Source organism: Musa acuminata, chromosome BXJ1-8 (assembly GCF_036884655.1).
Source record: "Musa acuminata AAA Group cultivar baxijiao chromosome BXJ1-8, Cavendish_Baxijiao_AAA, whole genome shotgun sequence".
Lineage (NCBI taxonomy): Eukaryota > Viridiplantae > Streptophyta > Magnoliopsida > Zingiberales > Musaceae > Musa > Musa acuminata.
Window position 1 is genome coordinate 37,340,286 of NC_088334.1, and position 20,661 is coordinate 37,360,946.

The following is a 20,661-nucleotide window of genomic DNA, read 5'->3' on the forward strand; positions in this document are numbered from 1 at the left end:
CAGAATAGAATTACAGATTCACTTGCACACTGATGTTGTTGAGCAGCTCTGGACGAGGTAATTGGGATTGATTACCTTTACAAACAAGATACTGGAAACCCAAATTTTGAACCATTTGAAGGTCTGCAATTTGTGGCACCTTGCAAACCTATAACGAATAGGCAGCATGCTGGGTTGGGCCAATGCTCAACTTAGCATCTCCTCTATTCTCCTTGATGTTAATGTATTTTTTTTAAAAAAAATACAAAGGATAAATGATAATGATGAGATTTGAGCTAAAGATTTTGTAATAAATTATTAAAGTCCTTATCAATTAAGATAAATGATACTTTTGATTAGTATAATATTTGAATAGATAAATAGTAGTAAAAGAGACTCGATATAAGAAAATCTATTGTGATGAATGCGTGTCAAGTGTGGGATGCGATGGAACTTGGAAAGGTCGACTCATGCCATGCACACGACTCCCACCAACAACGGTTGAAGTGTTGGACATGCATGCATTGCTTTGACATGCGTGAAAACAGATGATTAACATCCTCCAGATCTGTGCACGCCCTCGTAACCGCAGGGTTTCCCTCCATCATCGCCCGCCGCACCATAGAAGACCCCCATTGCCGAAGGACAATGAGTGAGTGAAAGAAGAGATGGCACGAGAACGATTTCGACAATCCCAATGTAACCTTACTAATGTTTTGGCTGGACCGAACAGCCATGATTAGTAAGGCAATCGGCCGCATATCTAAATCAGACTCAGCCTACATGTTGTTAGTTTGATCTACAAACGTATGAGAACATGATTAAGTATCTCTGTTTGTGTACATTAAAACATCTCTCTTTGTGTTGTCAATTCGATGTGTCAAAGTTGATTGGATCTGATCCTTTTTTTTTCTCGAAAGAAATTACTCTTAATTTTGAAATTTAAGGTATTACGATCTAGATTCTAATAATCATAATTCTTACAATATTAATTTTGTTGGGGGGGGGGGGGGGGGGGAATCCAATAAGAGCCCTACAACACAAATCTTATGCATTTAAGAGGCATATTTTCTGAATCATACTATATTTGAAAATTATTTACATAAGGATTTATTGGTAATTTGGAAAGTGTCATTATGTTAATTTGTTAGAATTACATATCAGAGTTTCATAAGACGAGAAACGACATGCAAATGGGGAAACTATTTTTCGTATATGGCATAGAGTTTTGATTACATGCAATTGGAGAAAATATTTTTCATATATGACATATAGTTTTGATTAGAATATTTATCGTATTAATTTTCATGAGAAATATATTGTCCATGAGTGTATACCAATTTGCTAATGTATCATTGTATAAGTGATAGATTTCATGTTTAAATTTATGTTTGAACGTCATATATTTTTTTTAATATAATAAAAATTTTATCAATAATTTTTGAAAAAATATTTCAGAGGAATGACAGGCCACGTGGTGACCCACATGGCATTATATCATCACCATCTTAATGCAACACTACGGATATGTTTCTATGATGAAACATACATGCCTTGTTCGGAGAGGGTCCATAGTAATAACCCTTCCCTACACAAGCATATCAATAACAATAGCTATCATCAACTGGTCAAGTCAAAAGGTTGCCACAGTTGAAATGGATTGTAATATACCAAACCATGTCCACATGATGGAGATCATAAGTTACCCTATATACCCTCTCTCTCTCTCTCTCTCTCTCTCTCTCTCTCTCTCTCTCTCTCTCTCTCTACAGCGTCTCGCAAGCGTGTTGTCTGACCATGATATGTACTCTTCTTACTTCCCATCTCCACTTGGTCTTCTTCATCGCCGTCTGCCCTGCTCTCCCCCCTCTGGTCCAAACAGCAACCAACCAGAGGTGGTTGAAGAGATCGAAGAATTCGTCGTCGTCGTATCCTCTCCTCCAGGGAGCGAGATGGTGAGCTCAGGGAGTGGAGAGCTGCCGCCGACGTCGGTGGTCTGTTGCATGTGCGGCGATCATGGGTTGCTGCTGGAGCTCTTTCAGTGCAAGGTCTGCCTTGTTAGATCTCAGCACAAGTAAGCCTTGCCATCCTTCTGCTTAGTATCAACGTTCGTGTTGCACACTGTGAGTCTTGTATAGTAATGACTACAATTAACTAACTGCATCAAACCAAAAAGCACGGCTGATCGAGGAGTCATCATTTGTAACTCCTCCCAAAGATTCTTGTACTTCTTCAATCAAGCATTTAAAGTTGGCATTTGACCTATCTACGAATCTAGATCAAACAATTTCAATAATTTGGTCCGATCACAAGAGAGAGAGAGAGAGAAGTGTTCGGCAGTTATAAAGCAAGTTTCTTTATTTCCTTGGGATTTTTGATCGTTTAGATCACTCCATTATCTCAAACAGACCCATTTGATCAACATTCTTAGATATCAGATGCACACAACTCAATCGAATTTGATCATCTTCTCAAAGTGTTTTGGGATTTCCCAATTAATGTTCGCATCGCTTGCTTACTTCAACCATGGATTGCTGTAAAGATATTGCAGCGACCTTTATCTCAAGACCGACTCATACCGGGCATGCAATTGGTGTCTAAGGGATGAAGGAGAAACAAAAGACACCAAGAAGCCGATCTCTTCCTCGAACACTACCGAGGGCTCAGGAGTAAAGATCCAGCGAGAGATCACTCTTCCGTCGCAGCTGAACAAACCCATCAAGAAGATGAGACTGTTGGATCGATCAGCATCGGATGCCACAGATCACATGCGATCAGAAGAGCTCTCGCCAAGCTTCCGCAGAGGGGGGAGGCAGGTCGCCAAAGGAAAGGTGCGAAGGTACAAACTCCTGGAAGAGGTCTCCAGCTAGATTATGCTTTGAAGTAATTACCACGTATCTTCTTCTTTGTAAGACAATTCAGCTATGTTAATATGTTATGCCACGAGAAAACTGAGCCACCACAACTCAAACGAAGTGATTGCCAGCTTAGTGGTGTGTAGTGACTACGCCTTTTTACCGTGATGATGATGATGAGGAGGAGGAAAGGGAGGGAGACAATGCCAGGCCCAGACAGCACATGCAAGAGGGAGAAGAAAGCGGCGAGGGATGTGGCGGAAGACAGACAAGTGATGAAATCACTGGGAGAAAAGCAAGGTGGGGTGTCCTTGTTGCAGGAAGCTCGGTATATGGAATCCGCCTTTTGGTTCGCTCGTGGGAAGGCCAACTTAGACAAGGGAGACGCAGTTAACTCCTACGTGAAGCTCGTGTCACAATAGAAAAGATCGTTGGGATGTGATGCGTACCAAAAGCATGCATTGTTTATGTGCGCATGCCATCTATTCCCAAAAGAATACGTACCCAAAGCTCAATCTTTTTTAGGTTGAATTGGTGTCAACTTTATCCACGACTTCAATAAGATTGTGGTTGGATCTTTCTTGATCTCAACCACCCTCTCCATGGCTTTCTATATAAAGGCAGGAGTCTCCCAGCATCTAACCATAGCTATCGTAGCATGACGCAGATCCGATCCAACAAACAAATCAACAGAACATGATGTGAGCAAAAGAATAGCTTTGATTTTGTTGGTAGCCGCAGGCACGATGTTTAAAGCAGTTTTGTCAATGTAGGTTCAAGGTACTTTTTATTAATCGATTTGGACTGAATAAATCTGATTTTAATTTTAAAAATAAAAAATCGATTCGATCGATTCTACTATCCTTATACAGTTCAAACATGATCCAATTTAAATGTTAGAATTTCACAAATGATATAGGTTTAATTTTATAAATCTTAATCATGTTAGTCTAATTCGACTAAGATTTTGATTTCGATTCGATTGAACAAAATCAAATTATTTAAAATATATTTTTTTAAATTACTTAAAATAATAAATTGATTAACCTATTAATCAAACTAGATTAGTATACTATGAACCGGTTTCATTAGATTAATTTAAACTAGCTACATTCGACCCTTAATGATTCTAATCAATTTAAACACCCTTATTAGGAGACCAAAGTGACCAACGTTTACCGTATCATCGTATCACCTCCCCCTTCTATGATTGGACATAGTGCAAACGGTATAAGTATTCCTGAATCCTATCTTTGTTTTCAGTATATAGCTCATCACATCTTCCTCTCATGACTAGAAGCGGAAGGGGAGAGGGAGACAAAGTTATGGAGGCTAGAGAAGATTACGTTGTTATGTTAGATTACGTTGTTCTATTTAATTATATAATATATATTATTAGATATAATTAGATTCTGATTATAGTTATCGATTAATAGAAAAGAAGTTCAATTATAGTAAAATTTTTTAAAAGATGATATTAATAGGAATGACTCTCCTAATTACTTATTCTAGACCCTCTACGACTTCCTAGGGACTCAACATGGATATGTGATATTATTAAGAGATTTCAGATCTCATATTATCTCCCCTTACTCACATAAATCAATTATTTAGATTACAGATCTTTTCTTATCTTTCATTTGTCCTTAATCCATCACTCATAAAAGTCCTGCGAATGATAGGAAGAAAGGAGAAAGTGAGTCTAATTCTCCTTTTAAATCATCATCATTGTATCTTTCGGATCTACGATGTGCCTGCAAATCAGATAAAAGCTTTCTAGTAGCATCAAAAGGCACATCTCATAAATTTTGATATATCATTATTTGATTTTAGTTTTCTAGCATTAAAGTTTTTTTGCATAACAGTAGCATATTATAATTTCTATGCTTATAATTGGTATCAAAGATATGTTTTGAAATCAAATACTTTAGATAGTAAAAATTTTTTAGATATATTTTATAATTAGATCTATTTATTAGTACTATTCACTTACGAAAAGGTGTTACTTGATTTTAAATTTTGATGCTTGAATAATATGTATGTGTTGTCGATCTATTTTCTATCTAGTTCGTCATATCACCTACGTGCGGATGATGTGAGGTTCCTCATGTTTGATTGATGGATCACTATCGATAGCTTGTTATTAGTGATAGTATTATCGAGGGTGATGGCCTCCAGTGGTCGTCAACCCAATCACGGGCAGCTAATACGTATGCAATAGAAGTACCATGGGATGCAATAGCCTTGTGGTGGCTGGCCTGCCTTGGTCGCAGGCGACTATAGTAGTGTCACTACATGTGTGTGGCGACTGTAGCAACATCGCTGCATGTGGTGGCTGCAACAACGTCGCTACAACATTTTCCAGCTAGGGCTAATGTCGACCGAATGTCAAAGGCTGCAATACCTAGTGGCTACACAGTGAACGGTTAATGAATCACCAACGAGACTCACGCATGTGGGTCGAGCGACGATGCACAATTGACGATCGTGTCTAGTGCAATGTCACGAAAAGGAAGTAGGGTTTTTAGGAAAGAACATAATTTACCCCTCATAAATAAAAAATTTCTAAGATGTATATTTATATTTTACCTTCTACCCTTAAGAAATTATATATTTTCAAAATATCCCATACAAAATTATAGTTTTACCCTTCAAAAATTAAAAATTTTTAACTTAGGTCCTCATTTGTAAAATTAATTAATTTAATTTATTTCAATCCAGTATTTTGATCGAACTTGATCATGTTTATATTTTGATTACTTAATTGGATTTAGACTCGATCAATCAAGTTCTAATCGAATTCGAGGAAAGTCAAATTTTGATCAATTTTAATTTTTGACTAATTAATTAGGTTAATGTTTAGCCCAATTCGAGGCCTACCCAATTAAATATAGTTAACTGGTCTAAGGGTTCCATGCAAAATTAAAAAATTATAACTTATGATTTTCTCTTATAGTTTTTTAATGATATATTGATAAAATTTTGTATGTGATAAATAAAAAAATCTAATTATTAACCTTGGATTTTTGTTTGGTTATTCACATTCATATATTTGAAATTATAAAATAATATTTATTTATTTTTCATATAAAGGCATGATTTATGGTATATTATGATTATAGTTATAATATCATTTTTTATGCTAATTAATATTTGATAATTATTAGAGTTATTATTTTTATTATTATTGAATTATTTTTGGCATAAATTAGATTAAAAAATTTGGTGAATATTATTTATAACTCATATCCCTAAGTTTTATCTAATAGGTAGTTCTCAAAGTGGCTTGGGATGATAGCATTATAGGATATGAATTATAATAAAAATTTTATCATTTATAAATTATTTTAAATTATATTTTATATTATTATATTAGTCTTATAGCCACCAAAATGGTCTAGACTAATAACTTATAAAATTATAGAATTAATCCTAAATAAAATTAAGAAAAATAATATTGGCAATAGCACACGTAATTAGAAGATCTAGATAATCCTAAAAGAAAATCTACTTCAAAGATGGGATAGGATAGGATAATGCTATCTTGGATATCATTATAATTTAGGATTGTATATCCAAATATAGCAATGCTATTCTAGTATCAGTAATTCATAAATAATTTTGTGTGGACATTAGATATATCAATATTTCACTTAAAAGTGAAATAAAGATGATATAAATAGTCCAACATTTACTAAAAAACTCAAAGTATTAGTATTATATTATTTTATTATAGTGATACTTCCTTTAGTGCATTTTGATAAATGTCACTATTTTTTAAATAAATTATTATAAATGATTTGAGCATTTGTAATTTATATTGTGTGTGTTAAAGATCTTGATTAGACTAGTTGAAGGGATCGTAAACATTATTAAAGTCTTGTGAAATAAATAATTGAGATAAATAATCAAAAAAGATTTAAAAGACTCACTTTTATGATAATTACTAATAATACTTAAGACTTCATTATAATCTCTAACTAGTAAACTAGAATATTTAAAGATCAATTTAAATTTACTTATAAATTATTAGTTGACATGAAAGACTTGATTGAAATTCATTATAAAAGTATTTGAGAAATTTAAGATTATATCCTCAATATAAACTCATAAAAGAAAAATCTGTTACTTCTTTAGCAAGAAAGGTTATATGAAGGAGGAGTATAAGGTTTTGGTTTGAAAAAGAAAAGGTATAAGTTTAGCTTTTGTATATTTTGAATCAAACATTATAGAAATCCTTTTCTAATATTTGATAGATTGATTTTGGTGCTTCAACTTTTATTACTAATAATCAAGATTCATTTTAATATGAAAACCAAAAGAGTATGAATTATTCATCATTATAGGGAATCATCCTAAAGCAAAAGCGATAGTAGTTGGTATTCATTGCTTATGCATTGAGATGATTCATATAATGTTATGTTCCTATAATTCTAGAAATTTGAGTTCTTTATTTAGAATTATCAGGATATTACTTTTTTTATGATTGTAAACTCAATATATTTATGATTCAATAAAAGTTAACTTTTAAATTCTATTTGATGGTCTATATAGAATTAATATGAATATTAAGTTTATAATGATCCTATTTGATGGTCTTTGAGATTATATATGTTTACATATGTAAATCACTTCATGTTTCATATTTTAGTGGTGAGAGAAATTTTATCACATTTATATATTACCTATTGAGTTATGACTCTATATATTTAATTCAAGTAAAGTCATAAGTTATTAACACCAGTTGAGTTTCGTCAGATCAAGTAAAGTACATAAATAAAGTTGAGAGATAATTAGATATAAAAGTTAAAATTATCAGATCTAATATGGGTGATAAATTTTATTATATTTATAATGAGTTTGGTTATAATTCTAGTTCTTTTACTAGATTCCTAGAAAAGGAGAGTATTTGTGCTAAGTATATTTTATCATATATGTCACAATAGAAAAGAATTACTAAAAGTAAAATTGTACTCTTATGGATATAGTTAGCAGGATGATAAGTTATTTTTTTATATGTAAATGAATGTGAGGAGAAGTTCTAAGGACGATTATATATATCTTGAATAGGGTTAAGTCAATTCCATCAACCTTTTTTTGAGTTATGAACATGTACAAAACCTAACTTGAGATATTTACATATTTAGGATTGTCCTATAAAGATAAGAGTCTTCAATTCACATGAAAAGAAATTAAATTAAATGACCATTTTTAGTATTTTATTATTTATCTAAAATAATTCAAAGGGGTATAAATTTTATTATTTTAATCATAGTATAAGGATAGTTGAATTTAATAATGTAAAATTCATATAAAATAGTAAATCAGTAGGAATAAAAATCTCATAATTTAATTTTTATATTAAGATAATACAATTTGATATTATTTTATCATTTTATATTTGAGAAATTATTGTTTCTCATATCACTAAATGAATTAATAAAGGTAAACAATAATATAACATTAGTGAACTTCCACATGATATTAATATCATTTCTAATGAATTTATAAAATAATCACAATCGATAGTTTTGATAATATCTCAAAGGGAAAGAAGAACTATCATTTTTATTAATTATATGAAATATCTATAAGAATCATATTATGATATATGAATTAAAAGGATTCCTCATTATTTTTATATGTTATAAAAAGTAATAATTCTAAAGAATGGTATGATATAATAAAAGAAGATTTAAAAGTAATGAACTAAAATAGTGTTTGAGAACTCATCAAATTGTCTAATAATTATAAAAGAGTATAATATAAACATGACTCAAAAGGTAATATCGAATGGTATAACAACCAGATTTATGGTCAAATGTTTTACTTTTAAAGAATGTATCAACATAACGAGATATTTTTTTTAGCTTTTTAAATGACCTTAAGAATTCTGATGATATTAGTGGCTAATATGATTTTGAGTTACATCATATAGATGTAAAAATAAGTTTTCTAAATAGAGATTAGATTTATATGGATTATCTAAATGATTCGTAAAAAAAATATAAAATATAAAATTTGGTATATAAATTTGAAAAATTCATTTATTACCTTGAACAAGCCTCTAATCAATGATATGTAAAATTTCTTGATGTCATTATTTCCTTCAGATTTAAAAAAAATAATATTGATCAATATTTATATATGAAGGTTAGTAGAAGCTAGTTTACATATAGATCAATATTAGTCTATATGTTAATAATGTTTTGTTTGCAAGTAGTGATATTAGTTTATTATACGAAACTAAGAAATTTCTCATCAAGAATTTTAAGATAGTTGATATGAATGAAGTATTTTATATTATTCACATTAAGATATTTAGGAATAGATCTCAATGATTGATAAGACTATCTCAGAAAGAATATATTAATTGAGTCTTTGAGGGATTTAGTATACAACTTTGTCTAGCAAATGACATACATAAAACATTTTAATCAAAATAAGTATTTTCAAAATAACTTAAAAAAGAATCAAAGAAAAAATAATATTTCTTATATATGCATAGTTAAAAATCTATTGTATGCTTAAGCCTATATCAAACCAAATATTAATTTTATAGTCAGAATACTATATGTATATTGGAATTACCCATGAATAAAATATTAAAAGGTTACAAAGAAAGTAATAAGGTATTTCGAAGGGATGAAGGATTATATACTTATATATATGAAATTAGATCAACTTGAAATGATGGTATTTTCATATTTTGATTCTGTAAATTGTCACAATAGTAGGAACTCCTCTATATGTTTTATATTTATATTAGCTAGAAGGGCAATTTATATGAAAGAATATAAAGTAACATATTATTGCATTATCAATAATAAAAGCTAATTTTGTATAATGCTTTAAGGTTACTAATCAAGCGTTATAATTGTGAAATTTTATCTTATGACTTAATGTAGACAAACTTAATTACCAAATTATTAAAGATACTTTATAATATATTACAACAGTTTTCTTCACTAAGAATAATAAATACTCTAGCAGTTATATGTATTATGGTATAAAATATTTGATAGCTAGAGAAAAGAGTACAGAAACGATTAATAATAATTAATAACTTGAGTTTCACTGTATTGATTGCTGATCTATTCACTTACGACTTATAACCTAAAGTATTTGAATGAACATATTTTTATGATTGGATTTGTGAGTAACACATAAAAGATATACATGTTTGAGTAAACATTATAATTGATATTCTTATTTATCTAATTAAAGTTATTTATTTTCATTATACTATTCACATTTATGTATATAAATATTATGATTGAATGTATATAGGATTATCTTAACAAGACAAATTACATGAGTTATTTTGGACGACATTAGGAAAGACTAACATTATTATACTACATAGAAAAAAAATGATATTGATGACACATAACTTACTTGTATTTGTAGTTCGATTTAATGTGGTATTATGTTTATTAGACTTATTAACCTGCTTTATAAAATTCATGCACACATGTAAAATACTTTATCAAAATTTTAGAGTCTAATTATGTAAAAAAAATTTAAATAAAAATTTATTTTTTTATTTTTATTTTAAATTTTTTATATCTTATCAATTAATGGACAAAGTCAAAAAATGAAAAATTACATATTTCTAATTCATTGCTCATATCCTAAACATCTAGTAGCTGTAAGTATAAAGTCTATAATTATGCTATATCTAAATATTATGATGCATACCTTTTGATGCCATCTCTTCAGAGATCTGGTTTGATCTGCTAAGCACCATCTTTGATCCAAGATTGCTAGGAGTGCAAGGAGGAGTAGATCATTTCTCTTATCTTCTTATCCTTTCACAGGACCCACTGAAAATGATGGATTTTGGGGTGAAATGGGTTTTGGGAAAACTGAAATCCCTCAACAGAGAGGTGCATCTGTACGTAATGCTAATGCTCTAACATTCTCCCACTTGGCCCATTAATAAGATATAAAAGAGATATTCAAAATCAAAATAAACAAAACAATATTTGTTTAAAAATAATTTTATCTAATTGGATTCCAAGGAATTTTGAAAAGCATTTTATACATGGCCATGTTTTAAAATAAGTCAATAATACTATATTAAGTTCAACTATCAATGCGAGTCATAGCGGTTGTATTTCATCAGTGTCATACTCCCTTCTATATACCACAATATTGTTAATCTTTCCTAATATAATCCATAATGACCCTTGTAATTTGTTTTGTCAAGACAATCCTATTATTACATTCAACCATAATATACATAAACATAAATGTAAACAGGATAGCAGAAACAGATAACTTTAATTAAGCAAGAAGAATATCAATAATAGCATCCACATAAACATGCATCACCATATCCTTTATGACTTGCTCACAAGCCCCATTCTAAAAATATGTTCCCAATATAATAAACTTGCTCCCACTTAACTTCAGATATATACACTGATCAATAGTGTTTTCCTTAAATCTGAAGAAAGTAATGGTATTATGAAATTTTATATACCATTGTCTGGAAGCTTATTTAAGGTCATAAATGGATTTCTTAAGTTTACAAGCCTAATTTTCTTTTCCCTTTTCAATGAATCCTTCAGGTTGTTCCATATAGATTTTCTCATCTAGATCCCCATTTACAAATGTTGTTTTCACGTCCATCTGATGCAACTCAAGATCATAATGAGCTATCAATGCCATGACGATTCTTAATTAGTCCTTTCTTGAAACTGGAGAAAAAGTCTCATTATAGTCGATGTCTTCCTTCTGAGAAAAACCCTTGGCCACAAGTCTGGCTTTATATCGTTCGATATTGCCTTTTGAGTCACGTTTTGTCTTAAAGACCCATTTACAACCGACTCTTTTACAATCATTGGGCAATTCAACGAGATCCCAAACATCATTCTGGACAATTGATTTTAACTATTTTTTTATTGCATCATACCATTTTTCAGAATCGTTACTTTCTATGACTTGTGAAAATGATAAGGAGTCTCTTTTTATTCCTATATCATAATCTGATTCTTGTAGATATACCACATAATCATCAGAAATGGCATGTTTTCTTTTCCTTTGAGATCTTCTCAAATCTGCCAATTGTGATTGTTCTACAAGATCATCAGCGGCGACATCAACATCATGTGAGAGTTCTTCGATATTATTTTGTTGTTCACTCTCATCAATACTCTCATTGATTTGAGGAACAACAATCTCTCGAATAGAAGATGATATAGGAGAATTAACCTGAATCTCCTTGATATCAAAATTAATCCTTCGAGATTTTTCACTCCCACTGATTTCATCATTTTCAAGGAATTTTGCATTATTAGATTCTACTATTCTCATACTATGATTAGGGCAATAAAATCTGTATCCCTTGGATTTTTCTGGATAACCAATAAAATATCCTGAAATAGTTCTTGGATCCAATTTCTTTTCATGTGGATTGAATACTCTTATCTCTACAAGACACCCCCAAATATGTAGATATCTTAAATTGGGCTTCCTACCAGTCCATAACTCAAATGGAGTCGATGAAACAGACTTACTAGGAACCCTGTTCAAGATGTACATAGCTGTCCTAAGAGCTTCACCCCACATCGACTCAGGTACAGAGGAATAACTCATCATGCTCCTAACCATATTCATCAAAGTACGATTTCGCCTTTCAGCAACACTATTCTGCTGTTGCACACCTGGTAATGCATATTGAGCACAAATACCCCGTTGTTCTAGGAATCTAGCAAAAGGGCCAATATTCTGACAAGATCCATCATATCTGCCATAAAATTCACCACCTTTGTCAGATCTGACAATTTTAACTTTTCTATCTAATTGTCTCTCAACCTTATTTATGTATACTTCAAGAGTATCAATGGCTTGAGACTTTTCATGTATTAGATAAACATAGTCATATCTAGACAAATCATCTATAAATGTGATGAAATGTTTTTCTCTACTAAAACAAGGAATATGGAGTGGTCCGTAGATATCAGTATGAATAATCTCAAGGAGTTCTTTACTTCTTGTGGCATTTTTCTTTATATGTTTAGTTTGCTTTTCCTTTATGCAATCTATACAAATATCAAAATCAGTGAAGTCTAAATGTTCCAAAATATTATCCTTCACTAATCTTTCAATTCTTTCCTTGGAGATATGCCACAATATAGACGATCTTTCATTATTGAAACTACGTTTCAATCCAACATTTGATTGCAGGGTCATTAATGTCTTTGCAAACTCAAGATCCAAATTAATTCTGTAAAAACCATCACAGAGAATTCCATAACCAACTTTTATTGAATCATAAAATATACTAAGTTTGCCACTACCAAAAGAAAGATAATATCCTAACTCATCAATTCTAGAAAGAGAAACCAAATTTCTAAAAATTGTAGGGACATAACATGTGTCAACAAGATCCATCAAGTGACCCGTCTCTAAGCATAGACGATAAGTTCCCATTGATATCACTTTCGCTTTAAGACGATTTTTCATAATGATGAATCTTTCATGTTATTTTGGTTTCCGATTTGAAAGAAATCCCTACATGTTATTTGTAACATGAGTTAGAAGGAACTTCTGTAATGTTTGATTCGAAACATACAAAGGTCGAGTTAATACCTTTCTTTTCGAACCAAGTCTTGCGTTTAATGCAATCCTTCTTCACGTGTCCTTTCTTGCCACAAAAGAAGCACTTTACAATAAATGCTTTCTTTTCATTAGTCCGTTTAACATTTCCAGACCTGGCAAACTTCTTTGATTGATAATGCTTCAACTTTCTTTTCTTATTACCAGCTCCTTGAGTAGTGGTCATGACATTATGTGAACTTTCCTGTCTTAATCTCAATTCTTCCTGAACACATATGCTAGTCAACTCATTCAAGTCCCACTTATCCTTATTTGTGTTGTAGTGAATCTTGAATGGGACAAACTGAGAAGAAAGAGAATTGAGAATAAATTGCACGAGAAAAGATTCATCAACATTCATACCTAATGTTTTAAGTTTTGCAGCTTTGTTAGTCATATTGAAGATATGATCCTGAATTCCTCGAGTGTCATCATACTGAGTCGTAGTCAGTTCTTTCATTAATGTGCCAGCCAATGACTTATCAGCAGATTTAAATCTGTCTTCAATAGCCTTTAAATATTCCTTTGCACTAGTTGCAGTCAGTAATGAAGTCTTTATGTTATTTGCAATTGTCATTATTATGAACATTAAACTAAGTCTATCAGATCTTTCCTAAGCCTTCATTTCATTTACTTGTTCTACAGAACTTTCATCAGTCAAGTCTGTAGGCTTTTCAACAAGTAATGCTAAATCAAAATCTAATACACCCAGTGTGAATTGCACATGCTCTAACTATTCTAAATAATTTGATCCAGAGAGTATAGGGACACTTGAAGCATATGAATGTATATGAGGAAGTACCACTGCAAAAATATAGAATAACATTAATGCTTTGAGTTTGTCAAAAATTGATGAACTATTGATATCATCTATATTACACCTTTGGGTGAAATATTGATATATCTAGTGTTCACTTAAAAATATTTATGGAGGACTGATACTATCCATGTGGAATAGTGTTGTTACCTTTGGGTATACAACCCTAAACTGCAAGGATATTCAAAAATAGTATCATCCTACCCCATCGTATAATTATTTGAATTAGATTCTCCTTTGGGATTATCTAAATCTCATAATTATATGTGTCATTATGAATATTATTTCTTTAATATCATTTAGGACTAATTTCTTAATATTATTTTATAAGTCATTAGTCCAGGTCATTTTGGTGGCTACAAGATTAATGCAATGATATAAAATAAAAATGTCCTATAAATGATAAACTTTTATTGTAATTCATATCACAAAAGTTTTTCATCCTAGGCCACTTTGACAGCTACTAGTCAGATAAAACTTAGGGAAATGAATTACAAATAATATTCATCAATTTCTTTAATTTTTGCTAAGCAATTCAATAATAAAATGACCATAATAATTATTGAATATTAATGCAAAGTAGTACAATAATAAATAATAATTATTATTATTGAACATTAATGCTAAACAATTTAATAATAAATAACAATAATAATTATTGAATATTAATGCTAAGCAATTCAATAATAAATAACAATAATAATTATTGATTATTAATGCTAAGTAATTTAATAATAAATAATAATAATAATTATTGAATATTAATCAATACGAAAACTCATATGATAATCATGATAACATATAAATCATGCCTTCATGTGAAAGGTAAATATTATTTCATAATTTCATATATATACATGTGAATAAATAAATAAAAGTCCAAAAACAATAATTGGATTTTAATTTTATTTAACACATGTAAAATCAATAATTTATATAAATCATGCATGTGAAAGATATACATTATTTCACAATTTCATATATATACATATGAATAAATAAATAAAAGTCCAAAAACAATAATTAGATTTTAATTTTATTTATCACATGTAAAATCAATAATTCATATGAGAAAACTATAAAGTAAACCATAATTTATTTTTTTTAATAAAAAATTAAATCCAATCAAATAATCAAAAATATAATTATGATTAAAATTAATCATAATTATAATAAATCATATTTATAAATTTATAATTGAGAATATATATTAAATTTCTCAATTTTGATAAAACCATAAATATTTGAAATGGAATAAATCAGAAATATATGAATGGTAGAACTATAATTTTGGCATAAATTAAACCCGAGGGTAAAATTGTAAATATGTTGACAGAACATAACCTGAAATTACGAAATTTACAAGGGTAGAACTATAATTTTGATAAAACCCTAGCCTCGAGGGTAAAACTGTAATTATGCCAAAAACCCTAATCTGCCTTCGTCGTCGCCGTCGCCGCCACCTGCACGAGTGGCGCTGCCGCTGCTACCTGCGGCGTGGCCGCCTGTGCGTGGCTGCGGGCTGCCGCCTGTACGCGGCTGCCAGCGGTAGTTCTAGCCAACGCGCGGTCGCTGCCACCACGACGCTGCCGCCGCGGGGCTGCTACTGCTCACGCGCGGTCGTTGCCGCTGCGGCGATTCTTGCCTGCACGTGGCTGTTGCAAGCGCGCGATCGCCGCCTATGCACGGCCTATTCACGCACGGTCGCCACTTGGGCTGTTTGCCTGCGTGTGGCCGACCGTCGCATGGACGGGTTCTGGCCGTGTGCGGTCGACCGTCGCATGTACGAGTTTCGCGTATGAGACAGGTTCTGTGATGCCCGCATATGGGACGGGTTCTGTGATGCGCACGCTACCCAGCGTGATCACATATTCGCAGCAAGGTCGACGGTGACCATTGCTGCTTAGTAATTCTTGGAAGATAAAGGTAATTTTATGCATCGTAAATAAATTTATAGATCTAATACATTTGATTTCAACGGAGATGTGCATCTATACGTAATGCTAACGCTCTAACATTCTCTCAACCCTTAGAGGGGTTATCTCCCGAGGAATCGTTCCGTAGTGGACTTAGTCTATTGACTAAAATATCTGAACGGAACCAAATTAGTTATTATATTATATATCTTATTCAATTATAAAAGGGCTACATAATCTAACGGTAGCATCATCTAAAAATAAGTTATATATCGAAAAACTAATCTTTTCACCGGAGAGAACATCAAGAAGAAAGAGGAGTTGGCTAAATTGTGAAAGATCGTTGGCCCCACAATATTTAGCAGGGTGGTGATCACTCGGGCTACCTTGAGTTGGCGTCCATGTCCATCGCCAACACCGTCGTTGTCGGCTTCAGCTTTGTCCTAATGGTACGTGCACATCAACCCTCACCACCCCTCCCCCCCTTCCCCCTTTAATTTGACCCGCGTACTTACTTTGTATGGTTCTCAGAGTTAAATCAGAACAAAAACATGTAATGAGTAGTGCTACGCATCAGTGGTACACGATCCGGTGCAATTTATACGGGATCAAAGAAATGAATGAACATGTGGATGTGTGTCAGCCACGTTAATTAATCATGCATGGCTTTATTGTCCGCAAACTCCTCGCAACTCTACCAGTCAATTTCAACTTCTGTTCCTCCAATCCGTCGTCTTCTTCGCCTTTTTCTGCGGCCCCATCTCTTATAGCTCGAACATGCGCAGGAAGCGGCGGAGAAGGGAGGACGGAATGATGAGCAGAGAAGAGAGAGTTGCCCTTCTCCGTGGAGAAGGCAAGGAGGATCGTGTGTTGGTGAGGAGGTGTTTGATCGAGTCCAAGAAGCTTTGGCGGGTCGTCGGCCCGGCGGCATTTAGCAGGGTGGTGACCTACAGCTTGAACGTCATCACACAGGCCTTCGCCGGCCACCTCGGCGACCTCGAGCTCGCCTCGATCTCCATCGCCAACACCGTCGTCGTCGGCTTCAGCTTTGGCCTGATGGTATCTATCACCATTAATTTCCTCTCCCTCCGCGTCTTCGTGGTCTCAACTTCTCCCATTTCAATACATTGCCACTTGGATCTTTCTCCAATAGACAACTCATTCAAGTTGTTTCAATGAGGATTGGATGGATGGTTGTTTCCGTCTTATCGTTGACTTCTTCCTGCGTACTAGACTCTGGTTCAGAGCCGTTGCAATTGTTGGATCTGATGGTAAGCATATAAAATGCAGCTTGGCATGGCGAGCGCGCTGGAGACGTTATGTGGGCAGGCTTTCGGTGCGAGGAAGTACCACATGTTAGGCGTGTACATGCAGCGGTCGTGGATTGTGCTCTTCATATGTGCAGTCCTTTTACTCCCCATGTACTTCTTCGCCACCCCAATCCTAACACTAATAGGGCAGCCGCCGGCACTGGCGGCACAAGCCGGGGAGGTGTCGATGTGGTTCATCCCACTGCACTTCTCCTTCGCCTTTCTCTTCCCCCTCCAGAAATTCCTGCAGTGCCAGCTCAAGAACTCCATCAGCGCCACGGTTTCGGCGGTCGCCCTCGTCGTCCACCTCTTCGTCACCTGGCTCTTTGTGTCGAAGCTGCAGCTTGGCCTGATCGGAACCACACTCACCCTCAACTTCTCTTGGTGGGTGGCTGTTTTCTGCCTCCTTGGCTATGTCACATGCGGTGGCTGCCCTCACACTTGGAAGGGCTTTTCCATGGAAGCCTTTGCCGGGCTGTGGGAGTTCATTAAGCTCTCCGCCGCTTCCGGTATCATGCTATGGTATCGTCACTTCTCTTCTCGTCACTAGCACGCTTTAGATGATGGATAATTCTTCGAACTTGCTGTTCCAACAGCTTGGAGAACTGGTACTACAGAATACTGATCTTGTTAACGGGGAATCTTAATAACGCTGAGGTCGCAGTGGACGCCATATCGATCTGGTAGGTTTCCTCGGTCTCATACATGAAGTTTATACTCGATCTTGAAACAATAACAGGTTCTATTGTTCTTGTTGAACAGCATGAGTATAAATGGATGGGAGCTAATGATTCCTTTGGCATTCTTGGCTGGCACTGGGTATGTGAAAGATGGCATCTACCCCTCAGTTTGTACTACATATTGGTGCTGATGTTTGATATCACAGCGTGCGCGTCGCCAACGAGCTCGGAGCCGGCAATGGCAAAGGTGCGAGGTTCGCCACCATCGTGTCTGTGACGACCTCTTCTGTGATCGGCCTCTTCTTCTGCGTGTCGATCATGTTGCTCCATGATAAGTTCGCCTTCATCTACACCTCGAGCTCAGTCGTGCTCGAGGCTGTCGATAAACTGTCCGTTCTATTGGCGTTCACAATTATCCTTAACAGTGTTCAACCTGTTCTTTCTGGTGAGTGTGTTCTTCTTTTCTTTTCCCTGTGAATACTTTGCATTGCCATTTGTGCTAAATTTCAACTTCCTGCAGGTGTTGCTGTTGGGTCGGGATGGCAAGCGCTGGTGGCATATGTTAACATAGGGACATACTACTTTGTTGGAATTCCTGTAGGAATTCTCCTGGGATGGGTCCTCAGACTTGGCGTTCTGGTATATATGCTTTGTTAATTTCCATGCACGTATGCTACTCTTGTAGTATATTATCAACCCTTCATTAAGCCTTTGATGATGATGATGATGCAGGGAATTTGGGCAGGAATGATTGGTGGAACTGCAGTGCAGACAGTAATTTTAGCCATAATTACCATCAGATGTGATTGGGATAAGGAGGTCAGATTTAGCTGGGACTCGATGCCTAGTTTTACTCCGTGTTCCTCGATTCTCCTATTTCAAGTCCCTTTCCCGTGCACTTTGCAGGCGGCAATCGCTAACGCGCGCGTGGAGAAATGGTCCGGTCCCAATAAACCATGAAAGTAGATGAAGAAATTTTTCACAGGAATAAAATGGATTTACGAAGAAAATTGAACGAAGTGGATCGGTCTAGTTCACCTCAAAGTTAAGATCGAGTCTTATGATTTTAATCATAGACCTCAGGTTCTTATTATTTATTTATGTCTAAAATAACTCATATATTTTTTAAAATCGTAGCAGATAAGTTCCTCTCATCAAGTCTAAGTGAACATACATGCTTACGTGGTATGTTGATTCACTTTAAATCATTAATATAATGATACATATAATTTGAGGTTAAGGTCTATTTTAATCCCTATAGTTTCTATCATTGACCTCTTAAGCCTTTATGATTTACTCGTGTCTAAAATAACCCATATATTTTCAAATATGTAGTATATAAGCCATTTTCATCAAGTCTGAGTTAACAGGCATTAGAGTCGACTTATGTGGTATGTTAACTCACAATAAATCATTAATATAATAACATATGTAATTTAATTTTTTTTAAAAAACTGAGATCTCCATCAATGATGGGAGGAGGCATCATCGTGGAAGTGACTACTAGTAGTAGTATTAAGCCATTGCAGTCTAGTAGGACATCGTACATATGCAGCCTCTCTCGCACTTACAATGAACTCAAAAGTTTTTGAATGTCACTCGCTAGCACTAGGGTGCATGCTACCATGTCGCCCACCACGATGCTGCCTGCCACTACGAACAACACCCACTGGTCGAAGATGCCTAGGAGGAGAAAAAGAAACCAGGAGACCTTGCATGCCTAATGTTGAATTGATCGATATATATCTACCTAAGACAGAACTAAAAGCTCTTGAGCTTGTCATCAGACAGAAGAGGTTACATATGTATGATGCCTTGCTAGGTAGTAATTGCTCAATATTACTGTCGATAGTCGTTTTCGTAACGATGAATTCTCCCGTCATTGATGGAGATCCCTGTTTTTTCTTAAAACTTAAATTATACATATTATTATATTAATAAAGTAAATTTTAATATCTGTTAATTCAGATTTATTGAGAAAAACTTATACATTATATTTTAAAAATATAAAATTTATTTTAAAATATGAATAAATCATACAAAATTCACGATTTCTGAAACACGCGGAACAAACCACTAAAGCAGTTGTACTCACTAAAGTACATGCCTACAACAGATTCCAAATAGGAGGAGGGCGGGAGGAAGGAAACGACGCCTAGGGATCATAATAATGAAATCATGGAAGGAGAAAAATAAACGGAGGATCATCCGATCGAGAGTCAACGGCGGAGACAGCTCCGCGAGGGGGAACGGAAGTAACTACCCAGGCCTAAAGGGCGACAGCAGCGACCGTGGCGCCGGCCACGACGATCCAGCTGACGGCCATGACGGAGGCGCCGTTTCTAGGAGTCGAAGGTGAGGTGGGGGGCCGCTGAAGGGGTCGTGCTGATCGAGGATGGGGACGACGTGGCCGGCGGCGGCGCGGGAGGGGAGGAGGCGGGGGCCTCGGACGGGGACTTGGAAGTCAGTGGGAAGGCCCGGAGAGATACCGTGGGCGGC

The 20,661-nt window shown here is 34.2% G+C and overlaps 1 protein-coding gene across 1 annotated transcript; it reads left to right on the forward strand.

Moving 5' to 3' along the window:
* Window positions 1-16,985: 16,985 nt before the first annotated feature.
* LOC135680329 (protein DETOXIFICATION 27-like) lies at window positions 16,986-19,122 on the forward strand. Its single transcript, XM_065194210.1, has 8 exons — window positions 16,986-17,231; window positions 17,463-18,004; window positions 18,079-18,165; window positions 18,245-18,301; window positions 18,369-18,607; window positions 18,683-18,801; window positions 18,895-18,981; window positions 19,069-19,122. The coding sequence occupies exons 1-8, from the start codon at window positions 16,986-16,988 to the stop codon at window positions 19,120-19,122; spliced, it is 1,431 nt and encodes a 476-aa protein (XP_065050282.1).
* Window positions 19,123-20,661: the final 1,539 nt, after the last annotated feature.